This window comes from Durio zibethinus, chromosome 4, assembly GCF_047325235.1.
Source record: "Durio zibethinus cultivar Kanyao isolate XHJ-2024 chromosome 4, ASM4732523v1, whole genome shotgun sequence".
NCBI lineage: Eukaryota > Viridiplantae > Streptophyta > Magnoliopsida > Malvales > Malvaceae > Durio > Durio zibethinus.
The window spans coordinates 5,911,554-5,929,935 of record NC_143165.1 but is presented as its reverse complement, the minus strand read 5'-3'; the positions used below and the strand labels follow the sequence as shown (position 1 = coordinate 5,929,935).

The 18,382-nt window shown below is 29.3% G+C and overlaps 2 protein-coding genes across 2 annotated transcripts; both read left to right on the top strand.

Moving 5' to 3' along the window:
* The first annotated feature begins 6,886 nt into the window (after positions 1–6,886).
* LOC111288174 (early nodulin-like protein 18) lies at positions 6,887–7,807 on the top strand. Its single transcript, XM_022878947.2, has 2 exons — positions 6,887–7,133; positions 7,213–7,807. The coding sequence occupies exons 1-2, from the start codon at positions 6,941–6,943 to the stop codon at positions 7,659–7,661; spliced, it is 642 nt and encodes a 213-aa protein (XP_022734682.2). The 5' UTR covers positions 6,887–6,940; the 3' UTR covers positions 7,662–7,807.
* A 1,928-nt stretch (positions 7,808–9,735) lies between these two features.
* On the top strand, positions 9,736–15,826 carry LOC111288109 (calcium-dependent lipid-binding protein-like). Its single transcript, XM_022878874.2, has 12 exons — positions 9,736–10,027; positions 10,135–10,243; positions 11,609–11,710; positions 12,194–12,244; positions 12,519–12,639; positions 13,081–13,202; positions 13,373–13,471; positions 13,787–13,867; positions 13,987–14,072; positions 14,226–14,451; positions 14,759–14,923; positions 15,226–15,826. The coding sequence occupies exons 2-12, from the start codon at positions 10,139–10,141 to the stop codon at positions 15,601–15,603; spliced, it is 1,536 nt and encodes a 511-aa protein (XP_022734609.2). The 5' UTR covers positions 9,736–10,027; positions 10,135–10,138; the 3' UTR covers positions 15,604–15,826.
* The last annotated feature ends 2,556 nt before the right edge of the window (positions 15,827–18,382 follow it).

Below are 18,382 nucleotides of genomic sequence, written 5' to 3'. Positions count from 1 at the left end.
TTTTTATTTGAGTTCAAAGATTCACATTCAAAATTCAAATACTCTCATTTGAGAACTCAAAAATTCTCATTAAAAGATTCACAATTTCTTTTTCAGGTGACTCAAAATTGTGTGTGTAATAAATATCATGATCAATAATGCAAATGTTTTCTCAATGATGCAAATGCAACAATTTAGATTCTCACAATGCCATATTCTTAACCATGATTCAAATGTTTACTGCATAATACAAATGCATATCCAAATCAAAGTTTTAAACATTCTCCAAAAAATAATGCCAATGTAATGCATGTAATACAGATATCAATGTCATAAAATTCTAATCAAAATGTGGTAATATGGTCCTCAAGACTCCACCATCTCACATTTTTCTTGTTTCTTCTCAACACTTTGGAACATGTTTTGTCAACTAATTATCATTATTTTCATCACTTGATCACCATTCATAGGCTTCTTAGCACTAATAATTCTAAAACAAGTTTCATCCATTTTCTCATATCATTTAATCACAACTCACAAGCTCCCTAATACTAGTAATTTCAGCATAAATTTCATCCATTGACCTATACTATTTTCACCATAATTCACAGGCTTTTCAGTACTAGCCATAAATTTTATCCTCTAATCCATATTATGTTCATCACTTGATCACTATTGACAGGTTATGTTGATCAATTCATCCCTATATTCATCACTTGATCATATCATCTTTTTAAATGTTACCATATCTTTATTTTGTTGGTCAACCCATTACCATATTCATCATTTGGTCACACCATGTGCCTTTTCAAATCATCTTTTTTAAGTTTCTACCATCTTTTTTTTTCCCTTATCATTTTAGATTTTTTTTCAAAAAAATGCAAGGGTCTCTTATGCATATTGTCATTCATTCATCATCATTTCAAATCATGATAAATATAATGTAACCATACATTTTCTCGATTTATTTTGAAGATACAACAGTAGGAGAGCACAAGGAGAATGGGAGAAAGGTAATCAATAAAGAGTGAGTCTCATACAAAAATAATTAGGCAAATGAGCAAATTCAAAGCATGTCTTTTAAAATGATATTGAATAAATAGAGTAACAATAATAAATACTCAAACAATTCTTAACATTAATCCATAATTTTTTTTTAAAAACTCATTCCATTGACTTTTCAAAATCACATTGAGTTCATTGAACTTTGCCCTAGTTTTGAGGAATTTTCAAATGTTTTTGACCTTTCATACATGTGAACTGTCTATCCAACTCTCAACTCAAAATTTTTTTATCCAAATCGCCCTTTCAAGTTTTTAATTTGAGTATTTTTTTTCTCTCATTTTTATTTTTTTTCATTCTTTCATTTTTTTTTCTTTTCTTACAATCCATTGTAATATCTTTCACATATCAATCTTTAGAGTAATGTAGCATGATTCCGTTATTCTGTCATGAGTATGCCTTAGCCTAACATATAATCATTCAATTTGAACACTCACATTTGATCCAAATAGACTTTTAAAGGTTGTAATGTAGGTCATGGTGAAGGATCATAAAAGAAATAGGTAAAGTAGGCTCCACACATGTGTTTAAAGGGTTCAAAACCAAATGATCATTTCTCATCATTTGAAACAACTTGGCATTTTACCCTATTCCACATCATTTCACTATTTTTTTTCTTTTTCATTCATCTCATTCCTCATAAAAGGATTCTCATCACTTTATCCCAACTAGTTTATAGCATTTTTCTTTTCTCTCTTTCTTTCATTTTGTTTTTCTTTCTCTCTTTGAGACCTTTTACGATCTTTTATCTCTTTTTTTTTTAAAATGCCCTCCAATGTAGAAGGTGATTCTTGATCAAAATTTTTTAGAAAAAAAATCATAATAAGCTCAAAAGGGTAGTAATGAATGATTTTTTAAATTGTAAAACAAATATGGCAATTTTTCATCTCAAATGTAAATGTTTTTCTTAAACTTCATCTATTGAACAAAAAAAACTCATGGATCTTTGCACATTTTCAAGACATATTTATTTCACATCTATTAGTAGCTAACTTTTTTTGCTTAAATAGTCTTCTTAAATCAATGTGAATGAGTTCTCAAAATTAAAATTTAAAATTATTGTTATCATTGTCTAAATATTCATCATCTGAAATTTAAGAATATGAATGAAAAATATAAAAGGTAACAAAGTATGAAACAATGGTTGAATGAAAGAGAAAATATAATGAAATGCATTAACTTGCCTTTTATTAAAATGATAACAAATGAAATCATATTGCATAAAAGAAATCCTAACATTACTCTAAAAGAAAACCTAAAATGACAAGAAACTTTCAAACAGCCTTATCTTCATTCTCCAAAATTATACCCTTGTACAATTAGGTGAAAGATCTTTATTGACATTTTACCCCCTGATTTACTCTAACTCTCTAGGCTTTTTCAGATCAACGTGTTTTTGATTCTCACTTAGAGCATTAATATTATGATTAAGTAATGGATTGCCATTAACATTAGGTATTGTTGCTCCTCATTGATCAAAACTTATCATTCTATCATTGATCAACCATTGCACCTTATGCTTTAGGGCAGTACAATTCACTGTAAAATGATCGATAATTCTATAGTAGTAGTCATAGTGAGCTATAGGATCATACCACTTGAGATAAGGTAGCTTGAGTGGCTCCACACAGTTGGAGATAATCAAGTGGCTATTGTAGAGCTCTCGGTATAACTCTATATAAATCATGATGATTGGATTAAATATGAATTTTTCTTGAGTAATTCGTTACTCTTCATAACCACTTGCTGGGTTACCATGATGAATTTAGGATCTTGCAAGAGGTTAAATGTTAAGGCTATATATGAGAGCTTGGAGGGTAAAAATATACTGATATGTGGATAAGTAATATGGTTGTAGTATGAGCTGGTATGTGTAAAATGAGGTATTGTTCACAGTAAGGTAATATAGAGAATAATCTTGTGATGGATAAAATTAATATCTCCTGAACTATCTGTCAAAATTCACGGCTTTAGCTTCAGTCTATTTTTTCTCTGATGTTTTTTTGTTTCCCCTATTTTCAACTTGCCATTTTTATGGAATTCTCGTTGATTTCGCTTGAGATCATCATATCGATAAAATTTTTTATTACATTTCTTATAATCTTTTCATAGTAGAGAGATTTTAAAGTGCTAACAAATAATACGGTGGTCACTTTTTTCAGTCAAAAGAGATTACACTTGAGAAGCTACATCTCTTCACCTCTAGAAATATTCCTTTAAGGATTCAATTACCTTCTTTTCCATGTTCTGTAAAGACAGACGATCAAGGACTAAGTCTATGATATATCGATACTGACTGATGAAATCATGAGTCATATCACTCCAAGAACGAATGTAGATCCTATCCAACTAGATGTACCACCTAGTAGTAGAGCCTATAAGGCTATCTTAAAATACATGTATTAATAGTTTTTCATTATTACCATGGGCTGTCATTTTTTTACAATACATGGTGATGTGAGTCTTCGAACATTTTGTACCATCATACTTCTTGAACTCTAGCACCTTGAACTTCAAAGGAATAATCATATTTGAGACTAAACAGAGCCCAACAACATTTACAGAACCATAAAAACCAATGTCCTCTACGACCCGTAATAAAATCTCATTTTCCTTGGGCCTTAGCTTCTCTTTCTCTTTTGAATCATCCAAATTAGGAATTGGTATCGATTTTATTATCTTTTTGATAAATACAAGATTTAGATAACTCTAATACTGTCTTAGATTTGAAGCTAATGATATTTCAAGGTATGTGTTCTTTACAAGATAGGTGAACCGCTGTGGTAGTGGACCTTGTACTTATTGGGCTTGATGTGGCTCAAAACTAAAAGGGTACAATAGGTCATCCATCTCTTATGATGGATGGTCTTGTTGGCTAGTACTTTTTTTATACATTTTTTTATTGTTTAACTTATTCAAAGCCTCTAAAATCTTACTCATCTCTCTTTCTAGCTTCTCTTGAGTTTTCTCTATCCTCTCAAGACAATTAAAATTTTCTTGCTCCATCTGTCTGGTTCGAGCTATTGTATTATATTACTGAGTTGATTATGTAAGATTCTTAGTTGGTGGAGCTATCCTTGAACCTTGAGTACTACAATTATGATAAAAAAATGTTATGTTTTATGTGTGATATGTTGATGCAAGAAATGTACATTTTCATGGCTAAAAAAAATGATGCAGATATAGAATGTTACATATGATAATGAAAATGATGCATTATATGGTACTACAAATGCATAAAGTCAAACAAACAAAATAGTTAAATCATAAACTGTTCCCTCTTATGTCCTAACTTTGGGTTACATCTATCACTAGATAAGAAGGGCTCTATCTTAGGGCTGACCTCTTAAATGTACATTATATGCAGGGTTGATGACTTTGACCACTAAAAGTTTTCAAATTGTTTCTTACATCATAGTTCATCACAAACTAGTAAAGCAGTCTAATCTTTACCCATCACAGGCTACCAACGAAAAAGATTCAATTTGAGTGAGAGTATTTCACTAACCATTGCGAAGATTATCATCTCACGAGAGTGTAGGTACTTTACTCTCTTCTAAGAGGGACAGAGCCTGGGTATAGAGCTTATGTAATGTAAATAAATACGATAGTGTGTATGAAGGAAAATATAGGTTTTCATGCCCTAAAAATAAAAGGACAAAAAAATGTTAGAAATAGATAACACAAATAATTACAATTTAAAACCATTAGACCAAAGAATATGATAAATTTAAAAGTTTATGGCTTGACTCTCTAGGATCCCAACTGGAGTCACCAAACTGTCATAACATATATAGATCCGTAAATCTATAGCTAGACTTAACAAATGAGTCGTCACAAATTTTTTTTAACTAGGTGTGATTGACCACCTAAGGAATCTATCCTCTTAAAGAACTCCTAAGCTTGACTAAGGGTCTATAAAAGAATAGGTTCGAATCTACAAATCAAAATAAAATTTGAGAGTTTGGTTACATGTGAGGAATGTTATAGCACCTCCACATACCTATCTGAAGAATGGTACCATATTATTTTAAATTTATCATAGGAGTTTAAGTTTAATAGTTTCACATTTTTATGTTAAATATTGAAAATAATTTATAATATCCTTCTATCAATCTAATAGAATTCTTAAAAATATTTTCTCACCTCAAGAGTATTCAAGAATCCCATTTGATATCTTGAAGAGACTCTGTCATCGAAAAAATATTTATTTATTTTTTTTTGTCAAAAATATATCTAATTATTTCACCATTTGGGCCAAATTAAAAATAATTTCTCTTTTTGAATTTTTAAATGTTTCACAATTTAGGCTTATTTAGAAATTCTTTTTTTATTATTAGATTTCTAAATTTTTTACCATTTGGGTTAATTTAAAAATATTTTTTTTTCAAAATTTTTAAATTTTCCTCTATTTGGGCATAATTAGAAATTCTCTCTCTTTTTGTTAGATTTCTAAATTTTTCACCATTTGAGTTAATTTAGAAATATTTTCTCTTTATTTATTTTTTTTTCTTCGAAAGGAAAATAATATGACAATTGTTTTTTATTGAAATTTCATTCAAATTCTTTCACAAATTGGGATAAATTTAAAGAAATTTCTTACATAGAGATTTCTTAGGAATTTACCATTTGAAAATTCTAACAATCTCATTATTGGATAATTATCAAATATTTTCAACCAAATTTGGAAAATAATACAATTACTTTTATTGAAATTTCATCTAAATTATTCCACCATTTGGAATAAATTTAGAGAAAATTTTTCACCTAAAGTTTTTTAAAAATTTGCCATTTGAAATTTTTAAGAATCTCATTTTTGAGTAATTTGTACTTCATTCCAAAATTTTTATAAATTTTTTTTTAATTTTAAAAATAAATATTAATTATTGTTATTAAAATTTTATCTAAACTATTCCACAATTTGAGACAAATTTAGACAAAAATTTTTACCTAAAAATTTTATAAAAATTTACTATTAAAAATTTTATAAAAATTTATCATTGGATAATTAATATTTATTTTCAAAATTTATTTTATTTTTTTACCTTTTTTATTTTTATTTTTCTAAAATTTAATCATGTAAAAATACTTAAAAAAATAAATAAAGTGAAAAAAAATCCAAAACAGGAGGCGGTTCGACTCTAAAGGCTATAGCGGTTCAATTGCAGGAAGAAAAGTTGGAATGGCTTAAAAAATGGCTTGGATTGAGACAAAGATTAAAAAAAGTCATCAAAATCTGAGAATTTTTCATATTTTTTTCAATTTTTTTTAAAACCCTAACAAATTTTCTTGACTGCTTTCTTTGATTTTTGTCTCTCTTCCTAATTTTTTTTATGCGTCTTTGTATGATTTATGTGATCTTGTATTTATACAACGCAAAATTTAAGAACTTCAATCCAAAAAAAAATTCTAATTTCTTTTGAATTTTAACCTCTAATCAAACTTCAATTTTATAAATCAATCTCAACAATTTCACACAAACTCAACTATTTATTTTTTTATTTTGTTTATTTTTTTATTAACAAAAATCATAGATAGACCCTAAACAAATTGAGGCATCTACATGTATTTTTGATATATATTCATAATGGAAAATTTGAAAAAACCAACCAACTTATTTCAGTTCCATTAATTTTTGATTCGATTTTTTAATAAATAAAATCAATTTAATTGATTTTTGTACTTTTATAATCGAATTATTCGTACTGATCGGTTGATCTGCCGTAGATTTGACAAAAACGGGGATTAATCAGATCAGCTAATGCGGGTCCCACCTCATGCGGCCCACAAGCAAGGAAGCGCACCACCCTCCTTCACATGTTTTCATTTTTAAAACCCCCGACCTCAAGCTGTTATTAAGCAGATTAGACGTTCAAATTCAAATTCAACGGGGATCATCATGGCTTCAAACACCAAAATAAATCTAACGGTGATCGCCTTCCTCATTACCAACGTTGCCGCCGCAACCGGGTACACCAACCACACCGTCGGCGGCGATGTCGGCTGGTTCTTCGATTCTAACACTAACACATCCGCCACAAATTACTTGTCTTGGGCTGCTAATCAAACTTTCAATCTTGGAGACTATCTCAGTAAGCCACAAAATTTTAATTTTTTTTCTATTTATGGTTCAAAATTTTTTTTGATTTATTTTCTTGAGATTTTACACAGTTTTTAGAACCAGTACGAATCAGACGGTGATCCAGACTTACAATGCGACGACGTATCAGAGCTGCACAATGGACGACGCTTCAGATACTGATACCTTTCAGTTCAACGGAGGCAGCACGGGCTTCGATCAATCGTTGACCATTGCAGTGCCGTTGACCGTTGAGGGAACAAACTATTACTTCTCCGACGCTGAAGACGGTATCCAATGCCAGCGTGGAATGGCATTCGAGATCGCCGTCAGTCACGGCAACGGGTTAACCCCTAGCCTCAACCAGCCACCTCCTCCTCCCCACGTCGAGCCTCCTGGTGGGGACTCAGCTCAGTCTCCGCCTATCACGATTGCTGGTGGATCACCGTCTTTGAATAATGGAGCCGTGGCCGGCAGCGGCGCTGAGTCACGAGCTATGCTGGGTCTTTTCTTTGGTGTTACATGGTCGTTGATGTTCTAAAGTGAAGGGTGATGACAAGAGTGACATAGTTTGGTTAGCTGGCATGATTGTCGGCCGACCCGGATTTGTTCCGGTGCGTTTACTTGTAATTTGGGGAAATATTTTTCACGAATGAATTTTTATCCAACGGATGACATTTTTTCTCTTATGAAGGCATCAATTCTTTAACTATCCTATCTTATCTCTTAGGATTCGATTCCGCATCGATCGAATAATATATAGAATTATAAATTATAAATTTTGATTTGAATTTAAACAGATTTTTTTATTTGAATTTAAACAGAATTTTTGTACGGTTTAATTTGAATTAAATTTTATTGATTTTTTTATGAATTTTTAAATTTAAATTTTTATTATTTTTATATATTATTTTAATATAATTTTTAAGATATTTAAATAAATTTAATATAAAATAATTCATTTATTTTATCGAAATATATAAATATATAAATTAATAAAAATATTTATTTTAATTCTATTTAATTTTTTTAATTTTTAATTTTTGGATTCAAAATTTAATCTGAATTTAGTTTGAATAAAACAAAAAAATTAATCTAAACTTAATTAAATATTATAATTTTAAATTAATTTTTTAATTTATCAATTTTTTTTTCACTCTTACTATTGGCGTAGTGCTTTACTCCTTTTGTTGATTCCTTTCGTGGATTGATATTTTTCTTAATAATCGTTGATTGATAATTTCTAAACAGCAATAAAAGCATACACCTTTGATTAAATGTTAATTTTTGATAAAAAAAATCATAATTTTTAAGATAAAAATTATAAATATTGAAGTTTAAAAATTATATAAATTAATTTAATTAAAATTTGAATTTTATTATATTTTTTGATATTTTAACTTCATAATTTAAAATATATATATAAGGCACGAAGTACAAAGACAAAATTCGTTGGGTTTGAAAGGAAAAACCTACTAATCATTCAACTGGTGGAATTATTTATAGTTAGTCTTATCTTTTCCCTAACTTAACGGTTTAGCCACATTTAAATTTGTATGGATTTGTGGGCACTTTTTGTTCATGCCTTTTTTTTTTGTCTTATCTTGGACAATTACTTTCGAAAATTTTCTTACAAGCCCACGTTTTTTCATTTATATTTATTAGGTGAAACAAAATCATGGTTTATATGATTAGGATCATTTTCTTTTTTCAAAAGAAAAGTTTAGGAGTAAGGGAAATTATTCAATTTCTAAAATTAGAGCAAGTTGTCAAAATATAAAAAAAAAAATTATGATTTTTTTTAAGATTTTTTAAATTTATAAATAATTTATCAATAAAAAATCATAAGATTCGAATTTAAATATTTTACGTCCGAATCCTAAACTATAATTATTTGTACCAATCCCCATTGACATTTCCATCTCTTTTTAAATACAAGATTTATGACATATTTTTCATCCAGTTACCTAACATTTTCATTACATTGGCTTTTTTACCAATAGAATAGATTGATCCATCTTGATTTGAGTTTATCTCAATTTTAATATTTCTTACAGAGACTCACATCAATAAAAAAAAAATAGAATTATTTTTAAAATAAGTTAAAGATCAGGTAAAAAAATAATTTAAACAAAATTAAAAAACAAATCAATATTTTGATTTTAACTCTTTTGTCCTAATAAAATTTTTTTAAATTAACATTTTTCTTTTTACGTTCAATTAAATCTGATTATGAATCGTATTCAAATTAAATTGAGTTTAAAACATTAAAATTTGAAATTTGATTTTAACTTGAGATATTATTTTATTAATAAAAATTTTAATTTTAATTTAAAATATATTTAAAAATATCAAAATATTAAAATTTTAATATATACTTTTAAAAGTTTTTGAAACCTTTAAACTCAATGAAATGGGTTAGGCCCTTTGAAAAATCAATCAAACTCCGTTTGATCCCATTGATAAACGAGTTTAACGACTCTAACAAAAGAAAAAAATAAAAAAGTATAGGGGCATAAGTACAAAATCCCCTTTTTGTCAGTTTGTGGAACTCACGCCATGTAAAAAAAAAAAAAATTATTTAATATATCTCTTTATTTAATGATTTAGTCTCCAATGGGAACAAAACCGACAGACATGCAATTAAAAAAAATAAAATAAATAACGAGAGAAAATTAAATGCGGAAGATTTAAAGGCAAAGAGGAGTCTTTCTCGCTTCTCTTGCTCCGATCCGCCACGTGGCGTGGCCAACGTTACTCGAAAGCTTCTTTTCATATTTTCTTGGCAGTCTCAACGGCCAAATCCAACTCGTTTGATCGAGACGTTTTGTTTGGAGCAAAAGAAAACCGATTCTTTGGTGTGAGAAGTTTTCATAAAGAGAACAAAGATATCAAAGTGTTTTAAACGTAATTTTCAATTTTTCTCTCTCTCTCTCTCTCTTATCCGATCCCCAATTTTCAATTTGGCTCTTTTTTTAAAAATTTTTTTCAAGATGTTTCTGTTTGGATTCCAGGAAAATGGGGTTGATTTCGGGGATTTTGATGGGGATGATCTTCGGGATTTCATTGATGGCTGGTTGGCGTCATATGATGAGGTATCGAAGTACTAAGCGAATCGCAAAGGTATCCTTTTTTCACTATATCTTTAAAGTTCTTAATCTGCTTAGATTTCCTTGATTATTTCAGTTTCTCATTCCTTCGTTGAATTTCTCGTTGATTTTGCTATTTCCATTGATTGATGAAATGATTTAAAGGGAATTCGAAACCTGTGGTTGAGTATTAGGCTCCATTAGTGGCCATGGTTTCAACTGTTTATCTTGATTTTTGGTTTTAACTGTCCAATATTTGGAGTTTTAGATAGTGGACTTAAAGTTTGTAGTGTGTGAATTTGAAACATAAGAATCAGGAAGAGATATTAAAAATTTGTGCAATATTTTATTAATTGAGGCCTGTGAACATTATATTTGATTCACTCCTGGGCCAACATGGCCAAAAAGTGTTGTGTTTTGAATTGAGTATAAACAATAGCTTTATAGCTTGGTGAAGGAATCAACTCATTAAACAATCTTCGTTATTGAAGTTTAGTTTTGGATATCCTTTTCCACTATTTTTTTAAAGTTTGTAATCTTCTTAGATTTCCTTGATTAGTTCAGTTTCTTATTCCTTCGTTGAATCGATTGTAATTTGTTAAACTTCTCATTGATTTTGCTATTCCCATTGATTGATGAAATGATTTAAAGGGAATTCGAAACTCGTGGTTCAGTATTAGGCTCCATCAGTGGCCATGCTTTCAACTGTTTATCTTGATTTTGGTTTTAACTGTCCAATATTTCAAGTTTTAGACAGTGGACTTGAAGTTTGTAGTATAGGAATTTGAAACATAAGAATCGCAAGAAGAGATATTGAAATTTGTGCAGCATTTTATTAATTGAGGCCTGTGAACATTATATTTGATTCACTTCTAGACAAACATGGCCAAAAAGTGTTGTGTTTTGACTTGAGTATGAGCAATAGATCTATAGCTTGGTGAAGGAATCAACTCATTAAACAATCTTAGTTGTAGAAGTTTAGTTTTGGATGTCCTTGGAGGAACTGTGTGTCAGCTGAAGCATCCTCTTGCAGAAGGGCTTTTATATTACTACCTACCATCTGCATTTAAAATCTGATTTTATATGGTAGGGCGGTAATCAGAAATTAAATGAGCATTTTGAGGTGGTTTTACAGTGTCTTCTCCTATGCTTATTGTACAATGTTCTAATGTATTGTGTTTAAATTCATTATATTTTTAGTGTTTGATGCAAAAATGTGGGAGAATCTTACATCCCTTGTTTTGTCAGTTAGGTAATGGATCTACATTTTAGTTCCTGTTTATGGACACTGAACTGTTCACTAGGGGAATTTGATCTTGTGCTTAGTCAACTTTTAAACTCTTAGATGCATTCAACTTTTTGGATGCTTATTGATTATTATATTTGTCTTCTTTGACAGGCAGCTGATATAAAAGTTCTTGGGGCTCTCAACAGAGATGATCTAAAGAAAATTTGTGGTGATAATTATCCTGAATGGATATCTTTCCCTGTCTATGAACAGGTTAGTTTAATGGTGTCAGATTAATTAGGACCCCTCTGTTAACCTTCTCTTAGGCTACTGTGATTTTTATTATAGATAATTTTTGTACACTTGATTCAACCTGAAGAAAACCAAATTACTTTTGATTCACTTGTAAAAGTGCAAATTCTTTCTTCACAGGAAGTTTAGAATATGATCTGTTATGTTTTATACCTTATACTTGAAAAAAATAATAAAATCCATTCCTTTTTTGAGTCATTATCTACAATTAGCTTATGATTTTGTTTTTCTTGAAGCGCAATATCCTATAACAAATTGTTCGAAAGAGTTGGGTTTAATTTCGAATCATATTTAACAATTGCTTTTAGTGCCTAAAATATGCATCTTCAAAGACTAGATACATCTGCATGTGTTGGTTATAAAAAAAATGTACTTTCATTTTTGCTATTAAGATTTTATGCAATGTAGTTGCTTACCATGTTATACCATGGCTGGCCTTTTTAGGTGAAATGGTTGAACAAGCAATTGAGCAAATTATGGCCTTCTGTTGCAGAGGTAAGCTACTTGTGTTATCTATTTATTTCAAGAAGGCTGAGAGAGATTATGCTAGTAAAAGCTAAAGAAACATAGCAATGTGGTTAACGGTTTGCAATATTATGCATGCTGAGCATCACATATATTCTAATTGAATCAAATTGAGTTTTCCTGTTTACTTTCTATCTTTTTTGGAGGAGACATATGAGGGAGTAAAGAATCTGTAATAAGTTTAAATAGCTTCGCATAACAAGTATTCTATTGCGCCAGCGGTTGTTTAATGTGTTATTTTCAGGCAGCATCAGCAGTGATCAAAGAATCTGTTGAACCACTCTTGGAAGAATACCGACCTCCAGGAATTACTTCACTAAAGTTTAGTAAATTGTCTCTTGGCACCGTGGCTCCCAAGATTGAAGGTAGGACTTGATGGAGAATGTGACCTCATTTTGCTTGTTGTTACCTGGTATAACCACTGAGTAATGACATCTAATTACAATTTTTTTGGGCTTATTTAAGCTAGTGGTTTTTTCATGTTCTCCTTATACATGCTACATAAATGTATACATCAGATTTATATACATGTCTTCCTAGTTCTATGGATCATTTACTTAAAGAAACAAAATTGTGTGCGGAGATAGTCTGTGCCTAGTTTTATGTTGCAATTATTTTTCAAGAATTGGCACTTTGGTTATTTTGCAAGATGTTTAGGTCATGAAACTCAATGTATGTAATGCAAAGTTGTTTGTTTGTTACCAGGGACCTTTTACTGCTCAATTTTATTTTTAAAATTCTCTGTAAACTATTATGAGCTCCTCGTTTTAAGCATTTCGACCTGCATGATTACTTATGCAATGCAGGTATTCGTGTTCAGAGCCTTAAGAAAGGTCAAATCACGATGGATATCGATCTTCGGTGGGGAGGTGATCCGAGTATAATTTTAGGTGTTGAAGCTGCACTTGTTGCTTCAATACCAATTCAGGTTAATGCATCAACAACCTTTTAAAATTTTCATCAATATCAAATGTAAATGACTAAATGTAATTATGTTTGAACACTATACCCTACCATATTACTTTTGTGATCTTAAGAGTTTTATTCTTATGACATGAGATTATTGGTTTACTATTAGTGAGTTGCTCTATGGTGCAGTTGAAGGATCTTCAAGTTTTCACAGTTATTCGTGTCATCTTTCAACTTGCTGAAGAGATTCCTTGTATTTCTGCTGTAGTTGTTGCTCTGCTTTCTGAGGTATCATTAGATTAATTTCTATATTTCCAACTTGCTGAACAGATTCCTTGTATTTCTGCTGTAGTTGTTGCTTTCCTTTAAGAGGTATTATTAGAGTAATTTCTATTTTGCTGCAAATTTTCAAGGGTTTATATAGGTTGTTTAATGTCCTTTTTTCTCTCTCAAACTTTTTTTTTTATTTTTTTATTTTCATTTGACTTTCGCCATGAAATGCTATTTATAAGTGGCTTTAATAAAAATTCTGAAGAATCTGAAGCTTGATGTCCTTTTTATAGTTGTGTTAAAATCACTGATTCGTTTTCTAAATTCAATCAGCCAAAGCCTAGAATTGATTACACTCTGAAGGCTGTTGGTGGAAGCTTAACAGCAATTCCTGGAATTTCAGATATGATTGATGTAAGTTTTCTTGGTTTTGGTTTTGACTTCTTTAACATATTCACATGCTTTGATTGATTTGTTGTTCTTAGATACACTAATTAATATTGTAGATTGTTCAAATTTATCATATTCTGTAGGATACCGTGAATTCAATTGTCACAGACATGCTTCAGTGGCCGCACAGAATTGTTGTTCCAATTGGTGGTATGCCAGTTGATACAAGGTAATTCTGAAACTTTGGTTCTGTGCTATTTGGGTGATAAACAGCAAAATTAAAAAAAAAAAAAAAAAACTCAAGTTTTATCTTGGTTTCATTTTGAATGTCTGGAATTTCTCTGTATGTTGCATAAATATCACTTGTCCTTTTATTATGCAGTGAATTAGAGCTTAAACCAGAGGGAAAGCTGACAGTTACGGTAGTCAAAGCTAATGATTTAAAGAACATGGAAATGATCGGAAAATCTGATCCTTATGTGGTTGTGCACATTCGGCCTCTCTTCAAGGTTAAAACAAAAGTCATTGACAACAACCTTAATCCTGTTTGGAATCAAACATTTGAGTTGATTGCAGAAGACAGAGAGACGCAGGCACTAACTGTAGAGGTTCTGAATGAGTTCCCCTATCCTTCCTTTTGCTTATGCTTTCATACCTGCCTTTCAACTGAATGTCGTGCTACAGTGTTTGAAATTTCAAAATTCTTTAGTTTTCTTGACAGAATGACATTTTACCTTGGATTCCACAATATTTTCATTAGTGTGTTCATGTTCAGAGTTTCCTCTCCCTCCCTCCTTATGTGATCGCAAATGAGAATTTCTTTTTTCTTTTTTGTTTCTTCTTATTATTTGTTAATTTACGATGTACATACTCATTGCTATTAGTTTATGCAATTTTCATTATGGCTTCAAACAGGTTTTCGACCAAGACATTGGGCAAGACAAGAGATTAGGAATTGCAATATTCCGGTTGATAGAACTGGAACCAGAGACACTAAAGGAGGTTAATCTGAGCCTTCTATCCTCACTTGATACACTTAAAGTAAAAGATAAGAAGGACAGGGGAAGTTGTACCCTTAAGGTAAACTTTTTGTTTCAAAATTATGTTTTTTATATTTTTGTGTTCAGATGCTGGATTTAATAGTATGATAGTTGCTTTTAATGTAATAATGTAATTAAATCTATTCATATCCTCCTTTGGCTTTTAGCTTTATCTATTTGATGTGATACCATTGGAATATCAGAGATGGGTATTTTTTTTCGTATAATCACATCTAGGGGTTTTGTTTTCTTTTTTTTTTTGGATTCTCTGGTGAATGGGGTTTATCTTCGGTCTAGTATTGGGTTGTTGTGATTAATATAGCATCTATTTTATACTTTCAGCTTTTGTACCATCAGTTTAACAAGGAGGAACAGTTGATTGCTTTGGAAGAAGAGAAGAGGATCCTGGAAGAAAGAAAGAGATTGAAAGAAGCAGGAGTCATTGGAAGCACAATGGATGCATTTGATGGAGCAGTGTCACTGGTTGGATCTGGTGTTGGTATGGTGGGTACCGGTATTGGTGCTGGAGTTGGATTTGTGGGAAGTGGTGTTGGTGCAGGAGTCGGGATTGTTGGGAGTGGCCTCGGAGCTGTTGGCAGTGGACTTAGCAAAGCAGGAAGGTTCATGGGCAGGACCATAACAGGGCATTCCAGCAAAAGAAGTGGAGCCTTAACTCCAGTGAATAGCATCCAAGAAAATGGTGGTGCTAAGCCCCTTTAAATTCCAATTCTGAAGCATGTAGTGTTTAAACACAAAACAGGCAATGCTTGTTCATTATTTCCTGCTTCTGTTCTTTCTGGTAGTCTGGAATTTGATTGCATGTATGTTTTTCATTCTCCAATATAGTGATAGTTGTATTATCCTGTATTCTAACCTGTATGCTTGTAACTAAATGTGTAATAATCGTTTGAATATGATTCAAAGTTCCTACGCTGTCAACTAATCTCAGTTTTATGGTATAGTGGTTTCTATTTTCCAGAATTAATCAAGAAATTGGCATTCTTTTGGCCGATGAGTTCTAGCAGTGTTTTTAGGATACTGATTTCGTCTGGGATGTGCTCACTCTACGTCTCGTGATCTTTTTTTAGTCAAATTCGAATAGTTCAAGATTAGCTTAATTCTAGCTTAATTCGATTATACTTATAGTTTCAGGCACTTGGTTGTAGGGGTGTTCATAATTCGATTTAATTCGATTAATTGATCGAATTGATTTAATTCGATTAATTGATCAGTCGATAAATTAATTTTGGTTGGTTATCGAAAATGATTTTAAAAAAAAATTTGATTTTCAATTAATTTGATTTGAAAATTGAATTAATCAAAATTATAATTGAAATATTAGAAAATTTTTATATAAAAATAAAAATATATGAAATTATCAATTTCATTTGAAGTTATTAAAGTTTTTAATTTAACACTTTAGTGTTTGAATATTTTTGTTGGATAATTTTATGAAATTTATTTCATATATGAAAAAAAAATTTTAAAACATAATTTAACTTATTATTCGGTTAACAAAAAAAAAATAATCGAATTGATTGAATTAATTTTGGTTGGTTAAATTTTAAAATTAAAAAATTTAATTTAATTAACGAAAATAAAATAAAATAATTTAATTAATTTGGTTTTGAATAATTCAGTTCGAAATTAACTGAATTGATCAAAGGAATATCCCTACTTGGTTGTTCCATCTCATACAAGTCAATTGGTAAAATAAAACCATTTGTATCACAAAATTTTTTGTTCCTAATTAGAGGTGGATTTATACATTGAAGTAAAATATTCATGAACATTTTCATTATTAGAATATATGTAATTTGAAGAAAAAATTTTCTTTAGGCATTCTAAAATTTTTTTCTAAATACTTTTTTTTTTTTCACAAAATTGATATATCTGTTGATAATTATATATATATATATATATATATTATAAATAGACACCCTAGAAAAAAATTTTGGATCTGCAGCTGATATTAACATTGATAATTTATATAAGTACGATAAATCTGAAACATATTGTTTTTAATTTATAATAAAATTCAATACAATTTTTATTTAAATTTTAAATCATTTTAATTTTACATTTTTTATATTATCTTCATATTATGTTATTTAAAATTATCTAAATCTAATGAGAATCAAGCATATAAACCAAAACTTTTGATCTTTCCACGTGAAAAGGAAAGATTACGTGTGTTTGGATTTAAAAAATATTTTAAAATTTCATTTTGTTAAATACTTTTTATTTTGTATTTTTATTTTCTAAAAAATGCCTTTGGTGGATTAAAACAAATGTTGTTTTCTAAAAGCAAACTACTGAAATGTGTTTATATCAATATATTAAAATAAAATTAAAGTAATAAATATTTTATTAATTAATAATGTAGTAATATTTAAATTTTATCGATTGGATTCAAATTTTAATCATATGATTCATTCACAATATAAAAAATCAACACATTAATAATGCATTAAATATAAAATTTTTATTTAATTATTAAATAATATATCTATTATCTCTTATATATGATTTTAAAATTTATCTTTTTATTTACTAATATCGTCAAAGTGTTGTAAGGTAAAAAGAGACAAAAATAGGTTATCAATAAAAAATTTAAAAAAAATCAAATGTTTAATATTAATGGCTTTGAAGGAGTCCAAACATGGGCTATGATCCTGATTAGCAAAGAGCAAGTAAATAAGACACCCCATGTTTTCATTATTCTACCCCATTCATTGAGAAAATGAGTATGATTCTATAGGATCAAACCTACGGAATTTAAGGAACGATAAAAAGAAATAAAATATGAAAATATAAAAAAGAAAAAAATTGTTTTCTTATTTCAACTCTTGATGATCGTTGATGCATGTTGACTCTTGATGCGAGGATATGCTTCTATCATCATTGGTACATATTGATCATTCGTGCGGACATTTACTTATATTATTAGAATTAGGGTTAACGTTACGAATGATCTTTTAATTATAGTAAAATATTTAATGTGATATTTAAAATTTAAAATTTTTAATATGATAATTGAATTATAATTCGATTAGGTAATATGTAAACAAAAAATTGTTTGTCTATAATGTTTCATCATTTGGAACTAATAATATTAAAAGTGAGTATTACATTAATTATTAAATTTATAATTTAAATATTATATTAGAGATTTTTTAAATTTAAATATTATATTAAATATTTTATTATATTATAAAAGACATTCGTAACATTAATCTTATTTTTTATTTTTAATAAAAATAAAAACAAAAAATAATCATAAACAATAATATGATCTATCGATAAAGTATTAAACTCTTACTTTTAATTATTACCATTCATTCCTAACAATTTCAAATATCAAAGAAAACAAAAAATAACCGATTTTTTCTGAACCAAACAAAGCCTTAGATTGTCATTATACCTTTCTTGATCAGCATCAAATTGGTGTCTAATCGACCACCCAAGCAACATGAATATAGACAAGTTCTATTATTTT

Excerpts from the sequence above, each read along its gene's own strand:
- LOC111288174 (XM_022878947.2), top strand. The coding sequence starts at position 6,941 with ATGGCTTCAAACACCAAAATAAATCTAACGGTGATCGCCTTCCTCATT. Across the intron at positions 7,134-7,212 it reads CAATCTTGGAGACTATCTCA|TTTTTAGAACCAGTACGAAT; the intron begins GTAAGCCACAAA and ends GATTTTACACAG.
- LOC111288109 (XM_022878874.2), top strand. The coding sequence starts at position 10,139 with ATGGGGTTGATTTCGGGGATTTTGATGGGGATGATCTTCGGGATTTCA. Across the intron at positions 11,711-12,193 it reads CTTTCCCTGTCTATGAACAG|GTGAAATGGTTGAACAAGCA; the intron begins GTTAGTTTAATG and ends TGGCCTTTTTAG. Across the intron at positions 12,640-13,080 it reads CGTGGCTCCCAAGATTGAAG|GTATTCGTGTTCAGAGCCTT; the intron begins GTAGGACTTGAT and ends TATGCAATGCAG.